Source organism: Manis pentadactyla, chromosome 1, assembly GCF_030020395.1.
Source record: "Manis pentadactyla isolate mManPen7 chromosome 1, mManPen7.hap1, whole genome shotgun sequence".
Classification (NCBI taxonomy): Eukaryota; Metazoa; Chordata; class Mammalia; order Pholidota; family Manidae; genus Manis; species Manis pentadactyla.
The window spans coordinates 233,772,070-233,785,094 of record NC_080019.1 but is presented as its reverse complement, the minus strand read 5'-3'; the positions used below and the strand labels follow the sequence as shown (position 1 = coordinate 233,785,094).

General features: G+C 49.2%; 2 protein-coding genes across 27 annotated transcripts in view; one reads left to right on the top strand and one right to left on the bottom strand.

The window, feature by feature from the left end:
• Window positions 1-1,256: 1,256 nt before the first annotated feature.
• Window positions 1,257-4,412, top strand: LOC118908564 (ubiquinol-cytochrome-c reductase complex assembly factor 5). Its single transcript, XM_036878215.2, has 2 exons — window positions 1,257-1,588; window positions 3,528-4,412. Exons 1-2 carry the CDS (start codon window positions 1,438-1,440, stop codon window positions 3,617-3,619), a joined length of 243 nt encoding a protein of 80 aa, XP_036734110.1. The 5' UTR covers window positions 1,257-1,437; the 3' UTR covers window positions 3,620-4,412.
• Window positions 4,413-6,507: 2,095 nt separating this feature from the next.
• Window positions 6,508-13,025, bottom strand: part of PBRM1 (polybromo 1) — a 105,931-nt gene continuing 99,413 nt past the window's right edge. For all 26 annotated transcript variants that reach the window (XM_036878173.2, XM_036878175.2, XM_057486604.1 and 23 more), the window contains 3 exons: window positions 10,554-10,624; window positions 10,231-10,444; window positions 6,508-9,313 (listed from right to left, as the gene is read on the bottom strand). In XM_036878173.2, the coding sequence (XP_036734068.1) occupies window positions 9,141-9,313; window positions 10,231-10,444; window positions 10,554-10,624 (458 nt within the window). In that variant the 3' untranslated portion in view covers window positions 6,508-9,140. The remainder of the gene's footprint in view (window positions 9,314-10,230; window positions 10,445-10,553; window positions 10,625-13,025) is intronic.

Sequence of the window (13,025 nt, the reverse complement as noted above, 5' to 3'; positions counted from 1 at the left end):
CTGACGTGCCCTGGTCTACCAGAGCTTTGCAGGGCTTTGCAACGAAATCCTTTCTACTTGGAGCCACTCTCCACCGCGTGTCTTCTCCTCAGCCCGTTTCTGAGGCCATGGGCGTGCTCAGTGGCGCGCAGGGCCCTGTAGTGGCTCGGGCCAGCCAGACACTGTCTCCGTGGGTTGCTCCCCAAGGTGGCCGAGGGTCTGCTGTATGCCGCACCCACGCGCTGGCACAGGATGACGGCCATGGGTGGTGGCTGTGCCCTCGAGGGCCCCAGGTGCTTGGTGGGAGCTGGGGACCTGGCCACACGTGAGTCTCGTCCGGGTGGGAGGTGAGCGCCCTGCAGCGTCCGGCCTCAGAGCCACCGAGCGAGCCTGAGCGCCAAGCCTGGGGGCGGTGGGCCCCGGAGACGCAGCTTGTCCAGGCTGCAGCGTGCCTGGCTGCTCTGCAACAGCCCCTACAAGGTGCCCGTCTTGCACTCTCTCTTCTCCAGCCTGCTTTTGTGTATTTTGTGTCCACATCACCGAACTCTTAGTGGTTGTGTTTTCACTTGATATTCTGAGATTGTCTAATAGTTGTTTCCCTTCTCACTGACGCTCCCGGTATTTTTTAGTCCTAGATAACTGGGTGACGGCCCCTTACAGTGGGCACCGCGGCTCTGTGACACCAAGGCTCTGAAGCTTCTACCCAGGCCACCCCTGACTTCTCCGTGCCACCTGTAACGGAGACGGCGGCGAGGGAGGCAGGGTCGGTGGTCCGGATGCCCCAAGAGCTGGGCCAGCACCGTGAACCGGGTGTTGAGCACTCTGCCCTTGGCCGCCGAGGCTCCGGGGCAGAGCAGGCCGGGCCTAACGTAGCGCCCGCACGGGGTCGAGCTTGTTAGCGTTAGGGTTGTCAGATTAGATAAAGCTCAGCTTTCAACAGCGCACTTCCTCTCCTATTTTACAAGTCCAGCCACAGATCAAGATCCCGACGTAAACGCGAGGCTTCGCGTAGTGTTCAGCCCATAGAGGGTCGTCGCTTCTCCCCTGACTCTAGGAGGAAAGATGGCGGTGGCAGAGTGGGGGACGCAGCCGCCAGCTCGGGGTACGGGCTTGCCGGGAGCGGGGCGGGGCGGGGCGCGCCGGCGCCACGTGGGAACCCCGCCTCCGCCCCTCCCCCCCCACGCCCAGGCCCCCGAGCCGAGGCGCCGGCGCAGCTACCCGGCCGGATTCCGCCTCACGGAGCAGGCGCACCCTGCCGCACTCTGATTGGTGGAGCCGCGGGTCCCGCCGCGCTCTGACTGGTGGAGCCGCGCGCCCTGCGCGTGCCCTTGCTCGGGCCCCAGGACCGGCTACTGCACGGCAGGGGCCTTGTGCGGGGTCGCGCGATCATCAGGCTGCCGGGTGCCGCTCCCCGTAGTCCCTGGCCGAGCCGTGCTGTCTCCGCGACGTCGGTGGGGCATGTTCTCCAGGACGCAGGTGAGGCGGGTCCTGCAGCGGGTGCCCGGGAAGCAGCGCCTCGGCGTCTACAGGTTCCTGCCCTTCTTCTTCGTCCTGGGAGGCACGATGGAGTGGATCATGATTAAAGTGCGCGTGGGCCACGAGACCTTCTGTGAGTGGGGTGCAGCAGCCCCCGGGCCCTCTGGGGGCAAGGGCGGCGGCAGGGGCACGACCCGGCCTGCCCGCGGGGGTACCTGTCAACAGCCGGGACGCCCTCTGCCCAGGCCGCTGACGCTGGGCCCGGCACACACCTGCTCATGGCTCCGTGGGAGGGTCCCGAGGGCTCGTGGCCAGTGTCCTCTCCGGATTCCAGCACAATGCCCTGGCGGGGCGGGGCTGCCGGCTCGGCGGTCACCATAGCCTTCCCGGGGAAGAGTGGCCGGCACTAGGGATCAGCACTGCGGAGGGAAGGCCTGCATTCTCTGCATGCTCTGGGAGGCCAGTTCCTCGTCCAGCAGGGCGGCCGTCCCCTCGACCCTTACCCGGTGTTCCTCCCCAGAAACACGAGTTATCGCCAACCCTCATCTTAAAAACATTGTTATGTTAGTGTTTCCTGTAGATAATTTACTCCTTCTGTCCCTCCATTCACCGGTATTTACTGAGCTCTGTCGAGGAATAGTGAAAAGGTGGAGGGCGCCCACCCTAGAAGAGCTCTAAGGGGACACAGAGTATGAAGACCACTGTGGCTATGTGATCAGTGCTGTGAGGGCTTCCCGGAGTTACCGTGCAGGTAGGAACCAGACAGAGTAGGTGTCAGTCAAGGGAGAGGACGCTTGTGGGCTTAATGCCTGGTGCCAGTGGTAGCACAGACCTGGAGGCCGTGATGTGAAACACGCTGGGTTGCAGGGACCAGAGCAGGTGAGCACAGCAAGGTAAGTGGTTTCCCGCACCAGGAGACTTGAAGATACGCAATTACTGATCAGGAAGGGGGGTGGACCGGCTGGAGATGCCTTGGCCCTTGAGAAGGTGGGGGGAGTATGGGTTCAGAGCGGGGCAGGAGTACCCCTGGGAAGTTAGCTGGAAGAGCTACTGATGGCTTTTCTGTGTAAAGAAAGAGTTCACGGCCTCTTGGGAGTGGGTAAAGGAGGGGTAGGGTCATGGCTGAGGGAACAGGGCTGTTGGGCACCACAGTCGACCCAGTTCATCAGTTGGCCTCTCACTGCAAAGCAAGCAGGGTGAGGTATGGAGAGGGAAGGAAAGTGACCTGTCGTTAGGGCTTTGAAGTTTTGAAGGAGTGGCAAGTTGATACTGGTAAGAGGGGGAATTTCATCTGGTTTGGGCAGGAAGAGAGAGCAAGACTGGTCAAGATGGTATTCAGGGACCAGGAGTCTGGGGAAGCTGATAGAGATCAAAGGGCAGAAGGGCTAAAAAGGTGGAAGAGGTTGCGGCCAGAGCGGAATAAATTATTCCTTCAGAGGAACACGAGTGTTCGGCAGAAGATGAGTGGAGAAGGCAGGGGTGAGGGGCTGGTGCTTCGCGCCCGGGGGCGGGAGTTCCCCAGGCAGACTGACGGCACAGGGCAGGGCTAAGGGGCCTGAGCTGGAGGCCAGTGTTTTCAGGGACCGAAGGAGAGTGGGATGGCGGCCAGTGACCTAGGCCCCATGGCAAGGGGGTGGAGCATCAATGTTCTGGAAAAGCAGGGGCTCAGAACAAGGATGCGGACCTCACTTCTCCACCCTGGGTTCTTGGGAGCAGCTGGTAGCCGCAGGGCAAGGAGTGCCTTTAAGGGGCCAGGTTTCCAGAAAAATGAGTTCAAAGAGAATAGGCATTGTGGGGTAAGCCCTGAAACACTGCTAAGGGATGTGCTAGGGCATGATGCCGTCTTTGAAGACACTAACTCTTTCAGCAACTGGAGTCCAGGACTCCTGTAACACAGTCCTCAGTTAACTCAGGTTGTTTTAAATTACGTTTATTTTGGCATGGGGTTAGACATTAATGCTACGATTCAGAAACAGGTGACAGACTTAGACTAACGGCTAAAATTATGCAGATCTGAGTATTTCAGTTCCTCGGTTTCTTAAAAGCCTAAGTAAAATTTCTGTTTGATACAGACGACGTTTACCGGAGGAAAGCCTCAGAAAGACGGTACCAGAGAAGGCTGGACGCAGCAGCAGAGACCGAGCCGCAGCGGGCAATAAAGTGAATATGAAGTTTTACTGCTGGTCTCAACTCCTTTAAAAATACTTTTCAGGTCCCTTGTTCTTACTCAGAACTGCCTTTACAAAGAATGTTTATCGTTTCCGTCTCTGCTTGAATACAAATACCTCCCCAGACATGGGTGGACAGCACCTGTGGGAAAATAATTTCCTCTTAAGACACCCCCACCCATTGAATCTAGTCCATGAAATATTTCTTAAATGATTCAAGGATCCATCAGGACGCTTTTCAGTGCTGCTTGAATTGTTAGTGACATCCTGTTTCAGGCAACAAATGATAACCTTGTTTACGTTTCTTCATGGACATGAGAGTAAGCTCTATTGCAGGGTCATTTAAACCAGGATAATGATGCAGATCACATTTCTGCCGGCTGCCAATCTGCGAGCATTTTGCTGGGGTGGTGGGAATCCCTCGCTGCCCAACACTGCTCCTGCTAAGTGCCCCTGTGAGCAGAAGCGACTCCTTCCCTTGCCTGGCTCTGCTGACAGGCAGGGCTGGGCCTCCGTGGGGACTGGAGGCTGACAGACACTGTGCTGAGGACGCTCTCATCCACTGCTCCCTGAGACGGGGGAAGCGCACAGTGGCAGTGACCACTGACTGCAGCTGAATCAGAGGCTCAATCTGCTGGGAAATAGACTATCTGCAGTTTGGCCCAGAGTACGTTTGGGCCAGCTGGTAGAAAAGCAAAGGCTTTTGAAAAAATCCACGCTTGGACAACCACATCCAACACCTATTCAAACCACGTGGTGGTCTACATATTCAAGATTTAAGTTTCAAGATATTTTCTCACTCACTCATGAGTACAGCAGATGCTGAAGCCAACAGGGTATTCTCCAGCTAGTGACCCCAGCCACACACACTTCTCTTCCTAAATTTTTCTAAAGATTTTTTTCCCTAGTTTTAGTCCATCTATGTTAGAACTAACTCAGTATAAATAAATAGCCACTATCAACTATACTTCCATAAGAATAATAAAGAGCCACTGACTGCTCAGAGACAGCTTGAGTGTGAAGACCAGTGCTGGCCAGGACAGGGAGAGGTGGCTGTTCCCACGTGCACTTGCATCACCTGGGACGTTGCTGAACCTAACCTGATAGGCATCTAAATGATGAGACTGCTGCAGAAGAAATTAAAATTACGGTAGGATTCTCTGAACTGTATGACCTTCCTCCATTTGGTCCCCCCTTCACTCCCAGTTGTAGAAGTTGAATATTTGATATATGTACCATATGTACCGTAAGTACCTGTTACTATAAAGAATAGTTGTAAATGCTCATTAAGACCACCAGCTAACCTCTGCTGTGGGCTCTTTCCCTGGCCCGGGCCCCTGCTTCCAGGTGGCCCAGAGAGAATCACTAGCCTGAGATTTGTGTCAGCCTTCCCAAGATTTTTCTCTTTTTTCCTTTGCTTATTTATTGAAGGGCACCAAACCTTTGAGGATGACAAGACAATGTCTGACTAAGGCAAGCAGACTAGCAAAACAGTGATTGTATCACATTGAAGACACTTCGAGAGCACATTAGTTTGGATGCTGCAGAGTAAGAACAACCTTTGTTCATTAACCAAGATGCAAGCTTTTTAACTTTGACTCAAAATTTCTTTACCTCTCCTACTAAGGAATATGACTCTCTCCTACTTGCCAGACAATGGAACTATTTAAGGGAACTTAATCATTTAAGGAGTGATGCTCTTTAATGCTGATCGTAGAATGGCAGTGCCCTCTAGTGTGAATGAGACCAAAAAACCCAATTTCAAAAACTACAATGCTTATTCTAGATTCACAGACATCTGACTGGCATTTATGGAAGGAACTCCACCACTGTGGTGCTGGGGAAAGACCCTGGGCTTCGGAGCTCCACTTGGCCAGCGGGAGGGGAGAGCGCCCCCGTCTGCCACAGAGCACGCGCTCAGCCGCGGGGGCAGGCTCTGCTCAGTCACTGGCAGCCCTGCCGGCATCTGAGGCTTAACTTCACGTTCCTCTCTCTTCTTTTAAGTCTGACTTTTTCACACCGAGTTACCTCTGAACTGTGGTGCTGCCAGGCAGCGTCTCTCCTAGTAAATCGGAATCAGGGCTTAGGTCTCCACACACCCGTATTAACTTTGGAACTTCCTGCCACATTTATGTGCAATCCACAAGACGTGAGTACCACATGTACTGTGGGGACAGAAACAGTCTTAACTTGTTCCATTCTTACCTTTCACTCAGCTGACCTGGCATATTCCAAACTAAAAAGGAGCTCAGGAATCCCTAGTGGTATCTGCTTGCCCAGTGTTCAGCTGGAGTGTTTAGCTGTACATCAGTGATCACTCAAAACACGTCGTGAGCACAGATGGCAGCGGTACTGCCCCAAACTCTTAGTAACAGAACCACAGGGATTTGCAAAGTGATGTCAGAGGAGAACAGTTGGTTGATTTCACCAACACCTTCTATTAAAAGTGTGGTCATGTTGTAAGAGCTTATAAGCATGTTAAAGATGTGCCTGGGCCACTTGTCCCCTCTGGCCACAGACAGCTGACTTACTGCTGTGACAGAGGGTATGCTTTCCTTACCTTCTGCCATGAGCAACTCTCTTCAATTTTAACTTCAACCTGCCTTTCTGCCCATGCTGAGGACACGTTAGGCATTCCTTGGCTGCCAGCCTAAAAGGCTTGGGGTGGGGCACGTCTGGCTGCTGTGAGACTACATTCGATTTCTGTGTTACTGCGGCCTGAGCCCTGAACCAGGGTCTGGACACTACTGATGCCTCCACCTGAGGCGCTCTCTTCCCTTACATTGGCCCCTGACTCCCTGTCGGCATAAAAGGTTTGCAGGAATTATACCTGCCTGACACTAATACAAGCTTTCACAGAACAACCAAACCTGGTTAATCCAAATCACTTTGCAAACTCCATTTTTATTTGGATTAAAAAGCTTTAAATGAACAAACATATGATACATACATGTTATAAGACTAGTTACCACTTAAACCTCTTTTGATACAGAAATTAGAATAAACCATGTTTTAATCAGGTCTGAAAATGTTCAAGCGACAATGTTCAAAAGTCAACGACACCAGTTTGGAAATTTTACACAAAGAAGTGTCCCTTCTCAATTTTTCCTCATAGGAAGAAAGAGAAGGGTGGGTTCAAACACAAAGCAATTCAAGGCCTTTTAAATCAACTGGCTGACATACTATTTTAAACCTATAGGTTTTTTTCCCCACATAAACAAAATTCTTTTCCATGTGAACTTACATTTTGGAAACATTTAGGCTATTATATTTTCTAAGCCATACTACAGTTCCTAAAATTCATGGCAAAAGAAAAAAGATGTATAGTTTATTAGTACTTTCTCATTAGGACTTTGTCTTTTTTAGGGTTTTTTTTTTTCTTGGAAGATGGCTGACCTCAAGTCTTATATCCTAAATATTGACTGGTATTCTCCAGGTTAATATACAGAAAGACATGATTCTAAAATAAATACTTTTTTTTTTTTTAATTAGGGCCTGCCCAGTGGCCCCCGGCCCAGCTCTGCACTGCCTTAGGGAAGCCCCTGGCCGCCCCTGCGACTCCTCCAGGGCCTCTTGCCTCTGGGAAGGAGCCCGGAGGAGGAGTGCTCTGGCTTCCAGTACCCCCCAGAGCCCGCACGGAAGAGTTTTTAGAGGCTTCCCAAAGAAGTCTCATCCAGACCTTAAAAAGGAAAATAAAATGGGTGCATGAAATAAATAAATAACTTAGCCAACATTAAATTTCAGGTTCTTTGGTGTGATTCAAGGATGTCTAGAAATAAAATAATCTGATTGTATTATACAGTCCATGATGAGTCAATGGCCCAAATAACCAGGAACTGATGATCTTTATCTGATTCATTTTAACAGTGAGGTACTGACATACTACTGTAACACATTTTTAAAAACCCAGAATTATTTACTTGATGCAAATTGAGATCCAGTGGTTGACTATAAGCAATTAAGTTACAAGGGCCTCCTATATTAAAGTACTTAGATACAAGAGACTTTTTCCATTCTACACGCTTCTCTCCCCATGATTTAGTAAGAATGGTAATTCAACATCCAGGTATTGATTCATAACAGATTAAAAATGAGGAAAGCTTACTGAGAATCAGACAAGTTATAAACAGCAGTGGAAGCTCCACCACCCAGCAACCACCCTGTTACAGTAAAGCAGGTTTCAAAAAGTACCAGTGGGGTACGGTCCACGTTGGCTGCCCTCTGCCTGTCTGAGCATCACGCGCTGCCTCCACAGGTTTACTCCAGGGTCATGTGAGACAGACAGGGTCACCAGAACCCTGAGTTTGGTATCTACAGTGGTCTTTTTAGTGAGCATTTTCTTAAATTATGATTCCTTTCTTCTGAAAGTCAAAAGCACAAGCTAAATTTATAAAATATTTTACCAAGTCCTAAATTTCTGGTTGAGAATCATGACCCTGAAATTTAGAAAAAAAAAATGCCACATCTGAGGAGGAAATAAAGAATGCTAAAGCACATTAGCATAGGTGGGCAACCCCCCTTTTCAATTGTGCTGCTGCGGCTCACGTCCGGTTCCGGTCCCTTTCCTTTATTAGGTTAGGTGCTATGTCTAAAATCACCTCCAGACACAACCCGATGCTTTCTTCAAGATGGATTTCAATGTTTTTCAATGTAAGAGATTTAAAAGTGTAAATCATCTAACTTGTGTAGGCATAAACTGTGGATTCCTTATAAACAGATCAAAAGTACCCTTACACTTACCTGCCAAGACTAAGTGAATTCAGGGCTGTGTATAGGCTCTGCAAAAATCCGCTGACACCAAGGATGTCTGCCCCAGCCCATACAGAACCGCCCCAGCAGGGGCCCGGGAGGCGAGCCACCGCAGAAGATGCACAGGGCTGTCTGCGGGCTCTGGAGTGAGCCTCTGAATTAACAGAGCAGATGCGCCACATCTGTCAGACGTCTATGACCTAAACCACCACCTTTCACTTCACCTGAAAGAAGCAGTTGTTACAAAAGTGGCTTAAGATGCTCAGGTACATGAAACAGACACAAGTACACGCTCCCTCTCAGATGTAAACGAGGACCAACTTCACATTTCACTGTCAACTTAAACTATACTGTAAACTCTCATGTATTTTTTTTCATTTTGTTTTTTTCTTTTATACAAAAACAAACAAACAAACAAAAAAACAAAAACCCCAAGCCAAGACAAAACCTCTGATGGTTTCAGTTCCATGGCAGTAAGTAAAAAGATAAAACTCCAGGTCTACATATACAACCAATTATGAAACTGGTTTTAAATGAAGGAAACATATGCAAAAAAATCTTTGTGTATTTGATAAAGTCAACTTAATATAACAAAAACAAATTGAAATAGCTTATTAAAAGTGTTCTTATATAAAAATGGCCTTGTGATGTACAGTAAAATGTGATAAAAATTATCATCCTCTGTTCCTTCCCCACCCCCAGTACCTAAAAAGGCTACTGTTCCACAAAACTCTTTATGCTTCTATAAAAGAAATGGAATTGATGTGATTAAAGGTTTCCTAGATCGTATGCTTGGCGGACGTTGAGGGCATCCCGGAGCATCAGGTCCCGGAGGCGCCAGAGGGCGTCTGCCATGGTGCTGTGTGCCCCTCTGCTCTTCAGCCAGTGGGAGGGCAGGCGGCTCTCCTGCTCCTTTGACAAATGGACATCGCGCCTTCGAGCTGAAAGTTACAGCGCAGACAGAGAGATGTAAGTGGGAATTTTAAGGTAAACTTTCCTCAGTCCTGGGGTCTGATATTTATAAACACATTTCTTACTTATTAAATACAGTTTAACTCTGCAGACTATTTCCAAGCAAATGTTTTACATCATTTTATTAGGCATCTTGGTTTCTGAGAAACCGCTTCACTTCGGTATGAGACTACCTAGCTGAGGATGCTGAATTGTTTTATGCTTTGTATTTCAGAAATTAGATAATTTATAGTAATGACTTTACAGAAGTGCTGCGCAACGTAACAAAATCCTCTGTTAGAAAGGAAACACAAAAGCATGAACACCTAAAAGATCTGATCACTAATACTTTCTGGTAGGTACTCCTTACATTTAGTTCCTTCAAGGTTAACAAAAATTCCTAAAAGGTAAATGTGAAGAAAGGGAAAACATACCTACTACTTTTGTAAGAAATCAAATGATCAAATTTGGTTTAGAAATGAAGAATGACTTAGGAACTTCCAGTTTTCTTTCCAAAAACTAGGTTAGTTTACTGCATACCTTAAGTCTGCTGAACTAAATGAATTAACTTCACGGATTAATAAACATGTTTTCCAATATCCTTTTCTTCTTTAAAAACTGAGGTGACATAATTTTAATTTACCCAAATGCATCTATGCCAAAGCCCAAATGCCTGAAAAATTTCAGAATATATTTAAAATGCAGTGAAATGCTTCTGACAAAACCAAGCTTTGAAATCCAGCAAAAAACTTCCAGTGTATGATGTCCATATACAGAGCAGCTCCAAACCCTTCTACGAAATGGACGGTTTCTTTTACTTGTGTAAGAAAGAGGGATATTTATTGTACCACGTAACCTGCCAAGAGCAGCGAGAGGGTTTTGGCGAAGTGTGGGTTTCTCCCCTCACCTGCCAGGGTCTGGTCCCACTTGCTGATGCTGCTGGACTCCGCGCTGAGCCCCTCGATGTATTTGAGGTACGCCTCTGAGTGGAGAAGCCGCTGGGTCTTCGGTGGGGGAGCCACGAACATGGGTGTTGTCGGCTGCTGTATGACAGGGGCAGCCGGGTGCGGGCCAGGATACGGAGGTGGGGCCTGCTGCCCTGGAGGCCCCAGAACTCCTACCTGAGGAAGCACGGAACCCACAGTGAGGGAAAAAACCACTCAGCACACGCTCGGAGAGAGACTGACTTGCGTTCTGTAGAGTCCGAGAGAATCCAACTGGGAGGCTCACCTGTTGTCCGTATGGGCTTGCACCTGGCGCTGGGGGCCCCGCCATAGGAGCCACTCCCTGGCTCATCACACCTGTAATTCAGATGCAATGGCACAGTTAGAGGCTCTGGACTGAGATGACAGAAAAACTACTGTCTGATGATAAATGATGCCATTTATAATGCAAACCTATAGATCTGTCCTTTAACTTTGTGGAAAGGAACCCTACACCCAAAAACAGGATATAACATTCAAATAGAACATTCATATTCTCGTTTTCTACATAATTTAAGTACAATTACAACTTGTCAGATGCACATTAATTATTCAGGGCTTTCTAAGCCATGATTCGAGCCCTGCACAAAATTCTAGTATTTCCCTAGGTAAGCTGTAGCCAGAAGAGCTCTACTTCCAAGGCACTGTTCTTCTGACGGCACATCTCCCTGCTCCTGACTGTTCCCTCTCCCCAGGACAGGCACTGCAGTCGCACCCCGAGCGTGCTGTGAGCTACGACAGCCAGGGCAGCTCGGCAAGTGCTGTGCAGGCTGGAGGCACATCCCCACTGCCTCCGCACAGGCCAGCAGCACCTCTGCATCGTCCACCTGACGGAGCAGACTTTGGGGAGGGGTCACCCGGGGGCAGAGCAGCAAATGCAAAATAGCACCGGGAGACATAAAGGTTTCATGGCCCCACTGTATCTGTGCTATGTACCTAGTAATGATGTTGGGAACTTCCCTTGCTGACTTCTCACAAGCAATTTCTGTCTCACAGGGACTGGGGGGGTAACAATGAGAAATCCTAAACCTAGTGTGAGGGGCTATTTTAATCTCAGGACCATCCATTTACTATTCTAAAACACAAAAATAGGCAAGGGGCTCAGTTCACTAAAAACTAACAAACTACACCCCAGCTTTGGGAGCTCTTGTTTATTAATCCTTAAATAAATCCTGCTGGCTGCACAGATGGGTCAAGAGGAGCTGAATTCATATTCTATAGTTTCTCTGGATTCAACATGGCGGTTGCTTTAGCCAGGCAGACCAGCCCATTTTCTGAGGTTCACGATTGTTAAATGCTACTTTCCAGAGAGCATGAGACATTTGTTGGAGAGAAAAGAGTAAGTAAAAATAAACTTTCTCTTTACAGAGCAGGGAGTTTTGTGTTCTGATACCGAGCAGGGTCCCCGGGTCACCACAGCAGGACCCTAATGACTGTGGTGATTGAGTGGAGAGGCCGTGGGGGGACTGCTGCTGCCCCAACAACACAGTCGAACCCCTGGCCCCCCAGCTCCAAGACTCATACCCCCTTGATCCCACAACCCGAGTAGGCCTCCATGAACGGTGTCAGTCCTTGCAGCACAACAAATTAGCCCCTCTCTGCTCCCTCCACTGGTAAACGCCATGCCAGGGGGCAGCTGGGGAGAAGGTGGCGGAGCCACCATCGTCCTCACTGGTCCCCTCCTCACAGCCTGGCCAGCTGTGCGTGCGCAGGGACGAGGGGGCTTCTTCCCTGCCTCCCTGACCATGGTCTGGTGTGTGGTGCTTCCTTCAAATGCAGTTTAGAATCTGAGTAAGGGAGAAAGGGAGACATCTGTGTCCCAACACCCACCAAAAGATATCTGCTTCCCAGGGGAACTGGCCTTAGGTGTGGCTCCCACTGAGTGCCACACGCACCCTGGGGCAGCTCCGACCTGGTCTGACTCAGTCAGATACCCTGAGCCAAGGGGAGAGGGCACAGAATTAAGGCAACTCAACCTGCCTCACGGGCACACCCATTGTATGACTGACTCTTGCCCCAAGAGCAGCTCACACACAGGCCAGTTTCCATCAGGAGGTGACCGCTCCCAACTTCCTCCTCTGGGTACATCTGGACCAGACACTTCTGTGGAGTAGGGCCGTTCTCTAAGCACACTGACGAGTGTAGCTGGAGGCGCACCCTGCACACTGCTGGTACACCCCAAGCATCGTCTGGAACTCTGCATAACCCTAGGACTGGTAGATCCCCTACTGGGGTAAGCAACTCTAACATCCCTGTGGTTGACCATCTGGGCTGGGCCTTTAGCGGACATTCTGAATAATGGACCAAATGCTACTTCAAGTTATCTCAAGGTCACATTCCCCCCAACTACATTATAGCTAAGGGTTGTTCTTTCACATATGATGGCAATGAACACAGGAAGTCATGAATTTTCTGCCATAATAACCTTTGAACTTGTTGATTAATTATGAAGTAAAAGTGTAGCTATTTCCAGACTCCATTTGTATGTTTCTATATAACTTCTAGTAACTTCTGAGCTCCTGACAAACTAGCATCTATAGTGAGTAGGGTGGAGTACGCTGTTCTTTAAGATGTTATGTCATGCTTCTCAGGGAACTCGGACACAGAAAACGAGTTCAGTGACAACGGGATCCCTCCCTCTTTGCTCCTAGAAGGGTCGACTTGACGGATTTCTGAACAGTTCTGCATCGGTCATTTGGCCATGCCCTGGCCGGGCTGT

Bases quoted from the DNA above. Each gene is read 5' to 3' on its own strand.
- LOC118908564 (XM_036878215.2), top strand. From the start codon at position 1,438: ATGTTCTCCAGGACGCAGGTGAGGCGGGTCCTGCAGCGGGTGCCCGGG. The intron at 1,589-3,527 runs GTGAGTGGGGTG...TGTTTGATACAG, and splicing joins CGTGGGCCACGAGACCTTCT to ACGACGTTTACCGGAGGAAA.